Genomic DNA, 14,781 nt, shown 5'->3' with positions numbered 1-14,781 from the left:
TTATGATAGTATACTGTATTTACTGAGAAAAATCCATGTATAAATGGACCTGCACAGTTCAAACCTGTGTTGTTCAGGGTCAGCTGTATATGGCTTCCATTGAAGCTTGGGGTTTTAGTTTTTTCTATCTCGTTCTGATGAGAGACTTACTGTAAATTAGTATAGGTCCCATCTTTAATGGTGAAGGCAACCACCATTCTGATTTCTTGTACATCCTTCTACAGATGCTATATATTTAAGCTAATAGATGTACTATATATAGTTTTTTCCCTTCTTTTTCCTACATGGCAGCATACTCTACCTTTTTTGTTTAACTATATATTTCAGAGATGATACCATATGCAAGATTAAAAGACTTACCCATTCTTTCATGGTTATTAGTATTGATATTATAGATTTACTATAATTCAACCCAGTTTCCTACTGATGGACATTTAGGTTGTTTCCAATAGTATGCTATTATAAACAATACTACAATGAATATGGTTCTATCATTTTACACTTGGTAAATAAATATACCTAGAAGATAAATTCTTAGAATGGGTAAATCCATTTGCAGTTTGATATTTTATAGATTGCTCTCCCTAGATATTTTATTAAATTATATTCTCATTAGCAAAATACTAAGTGTTCCTCACCTTGCCAACACAGTGATATCTAATATTTTATTTTCCAATTTTACAGATGAAAAATATTTCAGTTGATATTAGGAATGAAGTAGAACATCTTTTAATATATTTGAATTTCTTTTGATGAACAATTTATTTACTTTGAGAGAGAGAGAGAGAGAGAGAGACAGAGAAAGAGCAGGGGGCGGGGCAGAGGGGGCGGGACAAAGAGAACCTCCAGCAGACTCCTTACTGAGTGGGGAGTGTGACACAGGGCTCGATTTCACAGCCCCGAGATCAGGACTTGAGCTGAAATCAAGTCGGACACTTAACTGACTGAGGCACCCAGGCACCTCTTATTTATTTATTTTTAAAGTAAGCTCTATGCTCAACATGGGACCTGAGATCAAGAGCCACATACTCCATTGACTGAGCCAGGCACCCCTGAACTGTCAATTTATATGGGTATCATATGGCTTACACTGAAGGACTTAGTCCCACATAAATCAGCTCCAAAGATGAGTAGTTCAGGCTGATGTGAAGGCCACAGGTGTACCAAGTCTAAGGCTCCTTTTTTTCTCCTCTACCACATTAAAATGTGGCTGAAGTCATCTTATAGTTCAACAGTTGCTAGAGTACCAGTCATCAAGTCTGCATTGCAAGTTGGAAGAAGGAAAAGCAAGATGGCCAAATGCCATTTTAAGAAAACTTACCAGAAGTCTCCTTTAACTCTCTAGCTTGTATTTCAACAGCAACTTAGTAACACAGCTGCATCCAAGAAAAACTGGATGCAGTTAACTTAGCACATTGCCCAGATATCAGTTAAAAAGGGAGAATTGGAAGAACACAAGCAGCAATCTCTTCGACCTCAGCCACAGCAACTTCTTCCTAGAAACATTACCAAAGGCAAGGGAAACAAGGGCAAAAATAAACTATTGGGACTTCATCAAGATCAAAAGCTTTGGCACAGCAAAGGAAAAAGTCAACAAAACCAAAAGACAAGGGGCAAAATGGAAGAAGGAATTTGCAAATGACATTATCAGATAAAGAGCCAGTATCCAAAATCTACAAAGAACAGATCAAACTCAACACCCAAAGAACAAATAATCCAATCAAGAAATGGGCAGAAGACATGAACAGACATTTCTGCCAAGATGACATCCAAATGGCCATCAGACACATGAAAAAGTGCTCAACATCACTCGGCATCAGGGAAATACAAATAATAACCACAGGGAGATACCACCTCACACCAGTCAGAATGGCTAAAATTAACAAGTCAGGAAACAACAGATGTTGGCGAGAATGCAGATAAAGGGGAACCCTCCTCCACTGCTGGTGGGAATGCCAGCTGGTGCAGCAACATTAGAAAACAGTATGGAGGTTCCTCAAAAAGTTAAAAATATAGCTGTCCTAAAACCCATCAATTCCACTACTGGGTATTTACCCCAAAGATACAAATGTAGTGATCTGGAGGATCACATGCACCCCAATGTACCACAATTTATAGCACCCACATGTACCCCAATTTATAGCAGCAATGTCCACAATAGTCAAACTATGGAAAGAGCCTAGATGTCCAACAACAGATGGATGGATAAAGAAGATGTGAGATACACACACACACACACACTCACTTGTGTGTGTGTGTGTATGTATAATGGAATATTATGCAGCCATAAAAAATTGAAATCTTGCCATTTGCAACAATGTACATGGAACTAGAGGATATTATGCTAAGGTAATTAAGTCAATCAGAGAGACAGTTATCATATGACCTCACTAGTGTGAGGAATTTGAGAAACAAGACAGAGGATCATAGGGAAAGGGAGGGAAAAATGAAACAAGACAAAACCAGAGAGGGAGACAAACCATAAGAGACTCTTAATCATAGGAAACAAACTATGGGTTGCTAGAGTGGAGGTGGGTGGGAGGGATGGGGTAGCTGGGTGCTGGGCCTTGGGAGGGTATGTGCTGTGGTGAGCACTGTGAATTGTGTAAAACTGATTAATCACAGACTTATACCCCTAAAACAAATAATACATTATGTTAATTTTAAAAGGGGGGATTAGAAAATGAATATTGGGAGGCAATTGGCAGTTTCTGTCACAAATCCTTGGTCAATTTTACTTTTGGGGCTTTTGTTCTTATTGATTTGTGGGTGCTCTTTATAGGTAAAGGAAATTCTTTGCTACAGGAGTTAAATACCTTTTTCCCTATTATTTTCCTTTGACTTTATTATGGTATTTTGTCATGTGGATACTTTTCCTGTAGTTGAGTGTTTCAATGTTTTCTTTTTTATGGCTTCTGGTTTTTGAGTCATATTTAGGAAGGTCTTCTCGCTGAAATCTGCCAGGTTTTTTCTATTACTATAACAAGGATTCAGATTTTGAAATATTCAACTCAAGGTCAAAGCCTTTTGGAACCAAATTTCTTATTTACATCTGAAGCAATAGCAGTGACATCTGGCTCACTGACTACTAGTAGGGTAATTCTGTTGTCTTTGGAAACTTAACAGTAACACTAAATTAGTCTTACCATATAATAATAGTATTGAATGGTGGCTCAAAGATTAATATGAATTGCAGGTCCATACAACATGACTATTGGATATCTGGATCATTATAGTGCAATAAGAATTTGCCCTGAGACCAAGGTGGTGTTTTCAAAATGGAAATTGAAACAAGCCAAGCCAGAAAGTTATTGGTAAGAAACACAAAAGGAATAAAAGAAACATTCGTTTGTCAGAGAGAGTATTTTAAAAGTGTCACAGTTCACATTGGCTAATTACCATTCCAGTAGCTTCTTATTGTCTCTGATGATAATTACTCCCAGAACAAAGTACCATTAGATATATAACCATATATACCAGAGCATATCCCATTATAGTCTGCAGTTCACATACGTTAGTGAAGGGCAGGGCCTTGCCAAGCCTGGACATTGGCTAATTTCTTTTGTAAGTATCTTTTCCATTACTATGGTAGTTTGGCACATTCTTTCTCTTGGAAAGGAATAATTTCAATAGGATGCTGCCTCATTAAGGACATAGGTTACTTGGTTCAAACAAATTTTTAAGAATTTCACATGGAGGGGCACCTGGGTGGCTCAGTGGGTTAAAGCCTCTGCATTCCGCTCAGGTCATGATCCTAGGGTCCTGGCATTGAGCCCCACATCGGGCTCTTTGCTCAGCAGGGAGCCTGCTTCCTCTTCTCTCTCTCTGCCTGCCTCTCTGCCTACTTGTAATCTCTGCCTGTCAAATAAAATAAATAAAATCTTAAAAAAAAAATTTCACATGGATACACATCATCAACTTAGCCTAACATCTATTAACAGCATTTTCCGGGGCGCCTGGATGGCTCAGTGGGTTAAAGCTTCTGCCTTCGGTTCAGGTCATGATCCCACGGTCCTGGGATCAAGCCCCACATCAGGCTCTCTGCTCAGCAGGAAGCCTGCTTCCTCCTCTCTCTCTGTCTGCCTCTCTGCCTACTTGTGATCTCTGTCAAATAAATAATCTTAAAAAAAAAAAAGCATTTTCCAAACTTGAATTCTAATGTTATAACTTGTTGGCATTCCATGAAGAATAAAATCATTGCATTTAAAGATGATGTTCCCACACTTTGCAGAGACCTGGTTATCATGCAGTTGGGTTATAGGTCTAGTACTTCTTTCTATGGCTAAAAAACAACCTCTAGGGGCTCCTGGGTGGCTCAGTGGGTTAAAGCCTCTGCCTTCAGCTCATGATCCCAGGGTACTGGGATGGAACCCCGCATCAGCAGGGAGCCTGCTTCCACCTCTCTCTCTCTCTCTGCCTACTTGTCATCTCTGTTAAATAACTAACTAAATAAATCTTTAAAAAAAAAAAAAAGAAACAACCTCTAGTGGCCACCAGATATTTTAGTGGCCATGAAGGGGGAGAGAGGAACAGACGTGGTAAAACTCTACAGGCTTTTTTTTTTTTTTTTTTTTCTTAAATAACATATAATGTATTATTTGCTTCAGTGGTACAGGTCTGTGAATCATCAGACTTACACAATTCACAGCACTCACCATAGCACATACCTTCCCCAATGTCCATCACCCAGACACCCTATTACTTCCCTGCCCCCACCGCCCAGCAACCCTCAGTTTGTTTCCCAAGATTAAGAGTCTCTTATGTTTGGTCTCCCTTCCCAGTTCCATCTTCCACAAGCTCTTTTAAGAAGGCTTTAGACTTCCTGAGGAAGTAACCAAAGAAGGTTTGTTAGTTGGAGAGGTAAAAATGTATCATAAACACTAAATTGATTATTGTAGACATCTTCTGTTTGAGGTATATGCAAAGAATTTTTATGAAGTAGAAATTACGTCAAACATGTCTCAGGTTAAAAAAAAAAGAAAAATTTTAAGGATTCATTCAAGGGACACGTAATGATTGAACATCAAATTTTAATCTTGAACCTTTTCTCCAGTCTTCAAATTATTAACACGAAAAGGAATGATAAATTGCAATTTTATCATTGCCATATCGCTGTGTAACAAGCCCTTGTTACAAAATCTCCATCTACTGTCTCCAAAAAACGAATAGAAAATCCATACATTATATTATCTAAGTGATCTATTAACAGATGAAATTTTAACCAACTTCATAGCAGGAAACTATTAACAGAGGTACTTCAATCACATAGCTTAAAATATGGAGAAAAGACAGGTAAAAAATTATCTTAAGTGTAGTAGTCTTTTTACTTTTTAAAATTTTTATAAAATACACTAATTTCCCAAAATAAAGAATATTATGACACATTGGTGTCAACTTACACAGATGAAAGCTGATGTCAGCTTTTTTCCTAACTAAAGCTCATTTCACCAAACCTTTATATATTACATGAATATCCAAGTATTTTTAAAAAAAATTCAACACACAGGAACATAATGTACAGTGTTTTATAAAAAAAAAAAGTTAATTTAGGAATGATTTCATTTTCAACTACATAATATCTTTTTAAGACCATGAAACCTCTTGCTATTGCAAGAAGACTTTACAGTTCATGTTTCTATTTCCCATTTGTAATTCTCAAGAGTAAAAAATGAAAAAGGTTTTTTGTATGTTTGTTTTTGTTTTTGTTTTCCACAAGAAAACTGTAGCAACAATTTCATTCACTACCAGGCTGTCTTCCCTCCTTTTGTTTTTAGGACTACCCAGACCCACGACTGCGTGGCACGGGAATGTAATGGGGAGAAGAGGTCAGTGACATCAAAGAATGGATATAAAAGGACGGGCACAGCTGGATCCTGCCACAATTGTAAGGTGTGGGCACTTTCACTGGAGCAAGCCTACCAGAGCCGCAAGGGAACTGTCACAGAAGCAGTCTCCTGGCTCATCCTTTATATCAGTCAGCTGGGAGGACAGAAAGGAACATTTTCACTAATGACTTGTATAATGGCTGATGGATGCGTTAGCCAGGAGGGGAGGGAGTACACCCAGAGACCTTGGTGAGGAGCGAAAAGAACACTGTTTATTTTATACCTCCTGCACTGGTCACTTCTGAGCACAAACTAACCTCAACAGGAAATTTCAATGAAATATACATACCATGCACAGTCTCTATTACTGTGGGAATCCAGTAACACATGCAAGCCGGTGGGAAAAGAATCACAATGGATAAATGTAAACTTTTCACAGTGTTTCTTACATCCTTTGACTTCAGCACGAGGGCATCACTTACCACCACAATCTCACAAATGTTTTATTGTGTCCTGGGCATGCATATCACTTGGGGTAAAAATGGGCGATTACATTTCATAGCCATTCTCAGACAGGAGTACATCTTCAATTTTTCCAATGTCCAACCAATGAATTGAGCTCCTTCTGTTATAAAACTATATTTCTGAATACACTTTTGTTCAAGGGTTGTGCTTTATTTTTCCTTATCACTTCACTGACTTCATTCTAGGGAAATTAAAAACCTACAAAATTATATTGAGGACTAGGTCTTACAGTGATTCCTGACCAAACCAGAAAGACAGGGAATCACTAACTTCTTTTCTCTCAAGTTTCTGTCTCCCTACCCCAGGCTTTTATTGATACTGATTGAGTTATATGTTTTGATTTCCTGAAGAGGAAAACCAAATTAGAGAACTGGCATTTCTGGCTTAAAGATGCAAAAACTAACACAGGTAAGGGGAGGAGGTTCATTCTATGTCAAAAAGAATCTCTTGCTCTCAACAGGAGATAATCCAGCTTCTCCTTAGCTATCATTTCATAAATTAATAATTTCTTATAATCAAAATCCAAAGAATTTATTACAAGAAAAATTCAAGTTTAAAAAAGCAAATAAATTAGTTAAGCCTTGTAAACAATTGTCCATTTTAGCTATATATCTTTTTAAAAAAGGTTTTTCTGTATAGTTAATCAGACAGTACAAGGCACACCTTACACACCAGAATCCGGAATGACAGGACCCACATATACACACATTGCCTTCTTCACGCTGCTGGCTGGCCTAACCGTGCTGGGGTCACTGGGGTCACACACCAAGCCTTTGCTCATCTCCTGACCATCTGGAAGTCCACAAATGTGCTCTTTCCATTAAACTGCTTTGTGCTATTTTGTTGTGTGATGTGACTTCCAGCCTTCACAAGGTTAGTCTCCTCAGATGTTTTCCACAAAGCTTCCTGGGAAAAGGCCAGTTTTCCCATTACGTTGTAACGTGCCTTTGAACCAGCCATCTTCTCGCTTTTTATGAACAAACACAATATCTCCTTCTTTAAGTTCAAGCTCTGCCTCACTCTGAGGAGGATAGGAAACCACCACTCTGTGCCTAGAAAACAAGAGATATATTTTAGTTAAAGCCACTCAAAGTAGTACAAATGAAATAAAATTTAAAAATGGTGTACTACTGGTCTAACACAGCTTTAAACAAACAGAATAGGAAAAGTAACATTTGTAAAACAACTCAAAATACAACTATTCTCTGTTTTGTAGAGATTGGTTTTAATAGTTTGGATGTGTTTAACAGCTCACTGTCCGTGACACAGACTGGTTTGAGTGACCTTCACAGTATTCTTGTCTCCTCCCACAGAGAAAATTATATTCCATTTCCTAGAAGGAAATGCCCTGTCCTTCCATCTTCTCCAAGAAGAAAAGAGTGAATTTATTTGATTGGTGAGACTAGAAGAAGCAGCTTAGTAGGTGGGTTCAGGCCTCTCTGAACTACCTGCCTCCAGATCTGTTTTCACACTGGACGCAGGAAATGGTCAGGGATCAGGTCTGCCGCCTTGAAATGGATCTGGAAGTCTGTCTCTCTGTGTCTCTTACACTCCGGTTTGACATGGACGAGAGGCAGCAATTCCAAGGAAGTTCATCTGCCTTATATACCCAAATTCTCCCTTGGGCAGGCTGTCCTAAGGTCTAAATAGGGAGGGGAGGACCATAACCACAAATTCAGTCCATCACCACCAGTAATGAGGTTGACATCCTGATCTCCATTAATCTGATAACCGTGTCTCCTTCTCCACTGGTTTTCAACTCTGATATTAGTGAGAAAAGGTGTTAATTATCACTCAAGAATCCCAGGAGCCTTGTTGGTTTAATACTATCTGTATCTCCCTTCTTCCTTTCTCCTTAGTCTCTTTCCGTGAAATTAAGATTAACAGCCACGGAAGATAGATTAAGGTTTTTATGCCCCATGTTCTTTTATCTTTCTATTTTTCCAGCATTATTGCTCTCCTTTACTCCTCTCTTGCTTTTCCCAGTCAAAGGGGGTGGGGGAAAGGTGTCTATGTCTTGGCCTCCAAGATGGCCCCAGTAACTGTTGTCTCCTGGTATTCATACTCGTGTGTGATCTCCTCGCACAATCACAGGGATGGTCAATGTGACCAAAAAAATACTGTAAAACTAATTGTGTGATTTCTGAGGCTAGATTATGCTGGGAAAAATTGGCTGCCATGTTGTGAAAGAACTTTACATCCCTATGGAAAGGATCACATGGTGGGTAAGGTAACTGAGGTCTCTTTCTTTCTTTCCTTTTTTTTTTTTTTTAAATTTTATTTATTTGGGAGAGAGAGGGAGTTGGGAGAGGGGTAGAAGGAGAGAGAATCTGAAGCAAACTCCCCACTGAGCATGGATCCAACTGCAAAATCATGACCTGAGTCAAAACCAAGAGCTGGATGCTCAGCCTACCGAGCCACCCAGGAGCCCCTAACCAAGGTCTCTTTCTAAAAGCCAACTAAGTAGCCAATAGTGATGTGAAGGAGTCACTTAGAAGAGAGAGAGTCCCCCAGCCCTGGCCAAGCCTTTAGGTGACCACAGCTCAGGCTGATATCTGACTGCAACCTCAGGAAATATCCCAAGCTGAAACCATCCAGATAAGTCACTCTCGAGTTCCCGACCCACAGAAGCTGTGGGGTAACAAATGTTTATTGTTGCTTTAAGCCACTCAATTTTAGGAGAAATCTGTCACATGGTAAAAGATAACTAAAATATTATCTTTTTTTAATCTATGATTTAAAAAAATGTGAACATATATCTTTCTCCATTTGCTGTTATGTGGTATTCAGTCATAAAGATGATTTTCAGTTTCTATTTTCTTTTGCTTCTTAAAGTCAGAAAACAAGCTTGTAGCCGAATAGGACCCACTCTTGACTGTAAGTAAAGAATGATATAGCTTACATATTGATAGTCACAACAAATTCTACAGAACTGCCCTTAAGCTATGAAACCCATTAGGGCCCAATCCTTTAAGAAGATCACTAGCTTCACTGACCTCCATCTCATAAAAACTAGAACTAACTCTTATTAAAAAGGACCATAGCAAGAACACCAGACTATTACTCTATTTAAAAAAAAGAAAGAAAGAAAGAAAAAAGGCATCTCTGAAAAAGTAGAGTGAGTGCCCAAACAGTTCCTGAGCTGTTCTGGGCACACAAACCAAATGATCCTCCATGGTCTGAAGCAAGGTAGTAAAGCATGGAGGTTGACTTTTTATTTCTAAGAAAGAATTAACATGTTGAGCCCACTGATACCACAAAGCTCGGGGTTCAATCATGCATGAACTGAGGAAGAAGGCATGGCACTGGGTGCAAAGGCATTGTGTGTGAAGCTCTGGGCTAGGGGTTGCCATGGCCTTAAAGGTCATTTGGAGTAGCTTAACTTTGGGCTAATTATCTCTGCTCTCTCAGTCTCAGTTTCCTTATCTGTAGAAAGAGATTGCTTTAACTTAAACAGGTTGTCATGTAATGGAGTAAGATTATAAGTGTGATGCTTAGCATGGTGTCTGTTACAGAGTTTATACTCCCAAATGCTAGCTCCCACTGTGACCATATGACTTAGGCAAAAGCAGGCAAGGGTCTGGTGCTTCAAGGGGGTGAAGGATGGGCCAAGAAGTCACTGGCCACCTCTACCCAGGAAGCAGACTTAGGCCACAGCCTATAGAAGGAATGTCTGATAATGAGACTTAAAACTTAAGAATGGTAAAGTTAGGTTTTGGAATTCCTTCTCTGCTATCTTTAAAAGCAGAATAAATAATTTCATCATAGACGTATCTAAAGGAAGGGATCCAGATGAGATTTCTCAAGTCTGATGCCAACCTGCTAAAAATTCATGTAAAAAGCAATGTAACAAGTTGCCATTTGATGCAAGTTAAAATTTGAGCAAAGCTTTTTAAGTCTGGAAAGAAGCATACAAGTGACTCAGATCGCATTCAGAGTAGATCTCTCATGAAATTATTCCCCATCAGTTCTCTGTGAGCTGCCTTAAAGGTGAAATGGAATAAAAATAGTTCTTGAAAAACTTGAATTAGATTAATATTTGCATTTATAAAATGCACTAAACCAATTTTGTCAAAAATTTTTTGAACTAGAACTACTGCTGGGCCAAGAACATAATCTTCCTGCCAAGTTCCCATTGGGAGCAAATTTTCATTGCTAAGTTATAAATCTCTAGGGGGGGTGGAACAAGAAACCATGTGCATAATGGAAACTGTGACACAGTCCTGATTGTATGAAGACTACCAGGTGCAGTGGTAACAGACTCCACTTAGCAGTCTTCCAGCTCTGATCTTGGCATTAAGCCCTGTAAGGTAGTTTGCACACATTTCTAACATAGACTCTTAAGGCCAAATTCTGGGCACAACTGGCCAACTATCTCAGGCATGGAAAGTGGAATGTTTACAGACCAACAAACAGATGTAAGACGCAGCTGCGGAGGCCCTTCACATCTGTTCCTCCACTGCCTCACTTGGATTATGCTTGCCTTTATTTGAGTGGGGCTTTGGGGAAGTTCTGAAGCTCAGAACCTCCATGGGACCTGCTAATCCCACTTTCAAAACCTGCACCTCATCATCTACTCTTCATTGTTGCTGCCACCAATCCTGGTGGACAAACTCATGACCTTCCACCTGGTCAAGTAATCGACAATCGACCTATCCTCCCTGCCTCCATCTATTCTGCCCCCATTCCGTTCTACACAGAACTGATGGACTCTTTCTTACTTTCTTTTTTTTTTTTTTTTAAAGATTTTATTTATTTGACAGATCACAAGCAGGGAGAGGGGCAAGCAGAGAGAGAGGGGGAAACAGACTCCCTGTTGAGCAGAGCCCAATGCGGGGCTCTATCCCAGGACCCTGAGACCATGACCTGAGCTGAAGGCAGAGGCTTAACCCACTGAGCCATCCAGGTGCCCCCAGACTCTTTCTTAACTGGGAACTCTATTTGTAGGGTTTTTGTTTTTGTTTTAGATTTTACTTATTTACTTGAGAGAGAGAGAGAGCGAGCGAGAGAGAGGAGCAGGGGTAGGGGCAGAAATAGAGGGAGAAGCAGACTCCCTACTGAGCAGGGAGCCTGATGTGGGGCTTGATCCTAGCACTCTGGGATCAGAACCTGAGCTGAAGGCAGACGCCTAACCAACTGAGCCACCCAGGTACCCCACAACTCTACTTGTAGTTATCTATTGCTCAAAAATCATTACTGGCTTCCAATGCCTATGAATAAGGTTAATCCTCAGCCTGGTATGTGAAGCCCTCAGTGATCTGACCTTCATCTTTCTTTCTATGTTTATCTACAGTGCTCTCCATGAAGGTATCAAACATGCCTCTAAACTGAAGTACATGGCTTTTACCTCTCCAATCCTTGGCCCATGTGGTTCCTTCTGTTGGGAGTCCCCTGTGAGGATGCCTCTGCCCATCCACACCTGATGAGCCTCCCACAGCCCGGTTCCAATTTGCCCCTGCAAAATCTTCTCTAGCCCCATGGCTGGAAGTAAATTCATGCTCAATGAGATCCCAGAGGCCTCATGTACATTTCTTATGGCACTCAGCACAATGTACATTGCAGTGTTACCATCTGTATCCCTAATTTATTTTCCCAGACCACAAGCTGCTTGAGGGGTGACAGAATGGTAAATTCACTTTAAATGCCTCATATCACTTAGCATAGTTCATGATAATTCCTCCCCCCTTTTTTCTTAGAGAGAGAGAATATAAGTGGGGGAGAGGTGCAGAATGAGAGGGAGAAAGAGAATCTTAAGCACTCCATGCTCAGCACGGAGCCCAATGCAGGGCTTGATCTCATGACTCACAAGATTGTGACCTGAGCCAAAATCAAGAGTCAGACACTTTAACTACTGAGCTATCTAGGTGTCCCTTGTGATAATTCTTAATAAGCATGTTGAGTGACAAAACAAAAGGCACAACATATAGTAAAACTGTTTTTTAAGAGGTGCAAAGCTCCCTAGAAAGGAATGTAATTTGACAAATGCTAAAACATGGAAGGACCCTGAGAACATTATACTAAGTGAAATAAGCCATACACAACAGGACAAATATCATACAGTTCCATGTCTGAGGTACCCAGAATAGTCAAACTCATAGAGGCAGCAAAGTAGAGTGGTGGTTGTCAAGGATTGCCGAGGAGGGAATGGGGGCTTACTGTTTAATGGGTGCAGAGTTTCAGTTTGGAATAACAAAGTTTTACAAATGTATAGTGTTGATGCTTATTCAACAATATGAATGTACTTAACGTCACTGATTTTTACCTTAAAAAATGGTAAACTTTATGTATATTTTACTATAATTTAAAAATAGGATAAATGAGTAAGTGAGTGAATAAAAAAATAATGTAAAGATTAGGGGAAATAAAGAAAAATGAAAAAATGTCAAAAGCTGAGTGGTCCCTTGGTTGTTGTAAAGTATGTCTTCGAACAGAGCACCTGGGAAGCAGTGGGAGGTATACAGCATGGCTCACAGCCTTGGCACTGAATGGGCCTCTGCTTCTTGGTGTCTTTGTGACCCTCAGTTTTTGTGACAGTTACCATGGTGGAATTCAAGAAACAGAGGCTTGCTATACAAAGAAGCTTCACTGATACCCCACTGCCAATCTTCCTGACTTGGGCTATGATGTTCGCCTTCCACCTAAATGAGCACCTTCAATCTTTTATTTGTATAAATTATTGATGTCCTTTATTTTTCTGGCCTCTCTTGCACTCTCTCCAATTCATACATTTTTGTTGTTGTTTCTAATCTCTCCTGGTACAGCCCAAATCGGACCCCTTGTGGCTCTGGGAGGCACCCTGTCCATCACCCTGGTCTGGGTAAATAACCTGCACTGCTTTCTGCCAGTTGCTACAGCAATCTAATACCCAATTAAGTATTTCACTGGCAAAACCATACTAGTTCACTAGTTCACTTTGTAGCTCTGCCTGAAGTCCAAGTAAATTATATCCATTGCTTCACCCAGTGGGTTCATTGTCACTACCTCAAATTAATCATGCTGGTTAAACCCAACTGACTTTCTGTAAATCTGTCTCTATCCAATTTGTGTTTCCCAGTGTTCTAGTTTAATCCCTGATCAAAGATCATAGGTTCTTTTCCAGTTTAGGACATGGGTTTATAGGTATGTGGTTATCAGTTTAACTCTTAATCTTCAAAATACACACAGAGATGATACACTGTGTCTCCTTAAGCCCTTATCTATTCTTTTTCAGAAGAGGGGGAAAAAAGAAAAGCCCATCACATATACTTTCTTCTACTGTCATCCTTTCTGAAATATTTTATTTCTATTTTCTCTTTGCAATTTCCTAATTATTTTTCTCCATTACCTAAAATAGAGCCCAAGATATTTATTCTATTATTTCTGCTATAATCAGTTAGACATTTTCTGCCTCCAGGATGGAGCATTGCTTGTTTGTTTTCCTCAGCCTCTCTAACAAACACAAAAGGATCCTTTTGTTCCTCAGAGAACTGTCTCAGCTAACACCAAGACCCATCAATACACCTCAAGATTCATCCTTTCTTACTGTGAAACTGCTTAAGTCTTTATGTCACGTGAATGCTTCTTTCTACTGAAGGCACTGGCTGCCCTACTCACATTCTTTTACTTTAGATTTATGGGACAGAGTCATGATTTGAGGGGAAATTTTATGCTTGCTCTCATTATAATCTGTGCAGGAATCCTATCTCATACTGTACCATTACTATGCAATCAGAACTACTTCTACAAAATTTTATCAGTAAAAATTCCACCAGAAGAACCCCAGGCTTCTGTACTTTGCCAGAGCAGGAGCTGCTGCTATTTACATTGTGAATCAAGGAATCTAAGATCCTGAAATACTCTGAATCATACTGATGTGAAAGTTATTCTTCCCTTCATTTTTAGCAAGAAGTACTTTATATTGTGTTAAAAATGTTGAAATATCAAAACAGATAATCCCTAAATGATATACTTGGTAGCTTTCTACTAACCAAAAAATTTCATTCCCAGTGGATCACAAGTTGTTTTCCTACACTACTTGTTTCCACACATTTCCCCTATTGTTCTTATAGTCAGGCAGACCTAAGAATACAAGTTAAATAAATACTATCACCATCATTGTATGAAGGCAAAGGGGCTGTGAAAAGTTAGGCTAGCTATTATATTTAATATTCCACTGAACATATGGATTGTAAAAATATGAACTTGAGCAAAAATCTTCTCCAAAGACCCCTTTTCCACTTGTAAAAATTGAAATGGTTATATGAAAAACCTGTCAGAGAATTCCAGAGTGCCCATGCCCATCTGTTCCGTCCTTAAATTCTCCATGTTCCCTATCTATGTGCATCCCCTTGCTTCCTGAACCACCAACACCTGCCTATATTAGCAATTTCTCCTTTTCAGATGCACTGAACAGCAGGAGCCTACTGTATGAAATGAGCTCTCTAAGAGGAAA

The 14,781-nt window shown here is 39.4% G+C and overlaps 1 protein-coding gene across 2 annotated transcripts in view; it reads right to left on the bottom strand.

The window, feature by feature from the left end:
- Positions 1-5,013: 5,013 nt before the first annotated feature.
- The window catches only part of SH3RF1 (SH3 domain containing ring finger 1), a 180,796-nt gene continuing 171,028 nt past the window's right edge, over positions 5,014-14,781 (bottom strand). For both annotated transcript variants that reach the window (XM_059374174.1, XM_059374183.1), the window contains one exon: positions 5,014-7,402. In XM_059374174.1, the coding sequence (XP_059230157.1) occupies positions 7,234-7,402 (169 nt within the window). In that variant the 3' untranslated portion in view covers positions 5,014-7,233. The remainder of the gene's footprint in view (positions 7,403-14,781) is intronic.

Source organism: Mustela nigripes, chromosome 1 (assembly GCF_022355385.1).
Source record: "Mustela nigripes isolate SB6536 chromosome 1, MUSNIG.SB6536, whole genome shotgun sequence".
Lineage (NCBI taxonomy): Eukaryota > Metazoa > Chordata > Mammalia > Carnivora > Mustelidae > Mustela > Mustela nigripes.
Note: the sequence above shows the minus strand (reverse complement) of the source record. Positions and strands in the feature narration are given on the sequence as shown.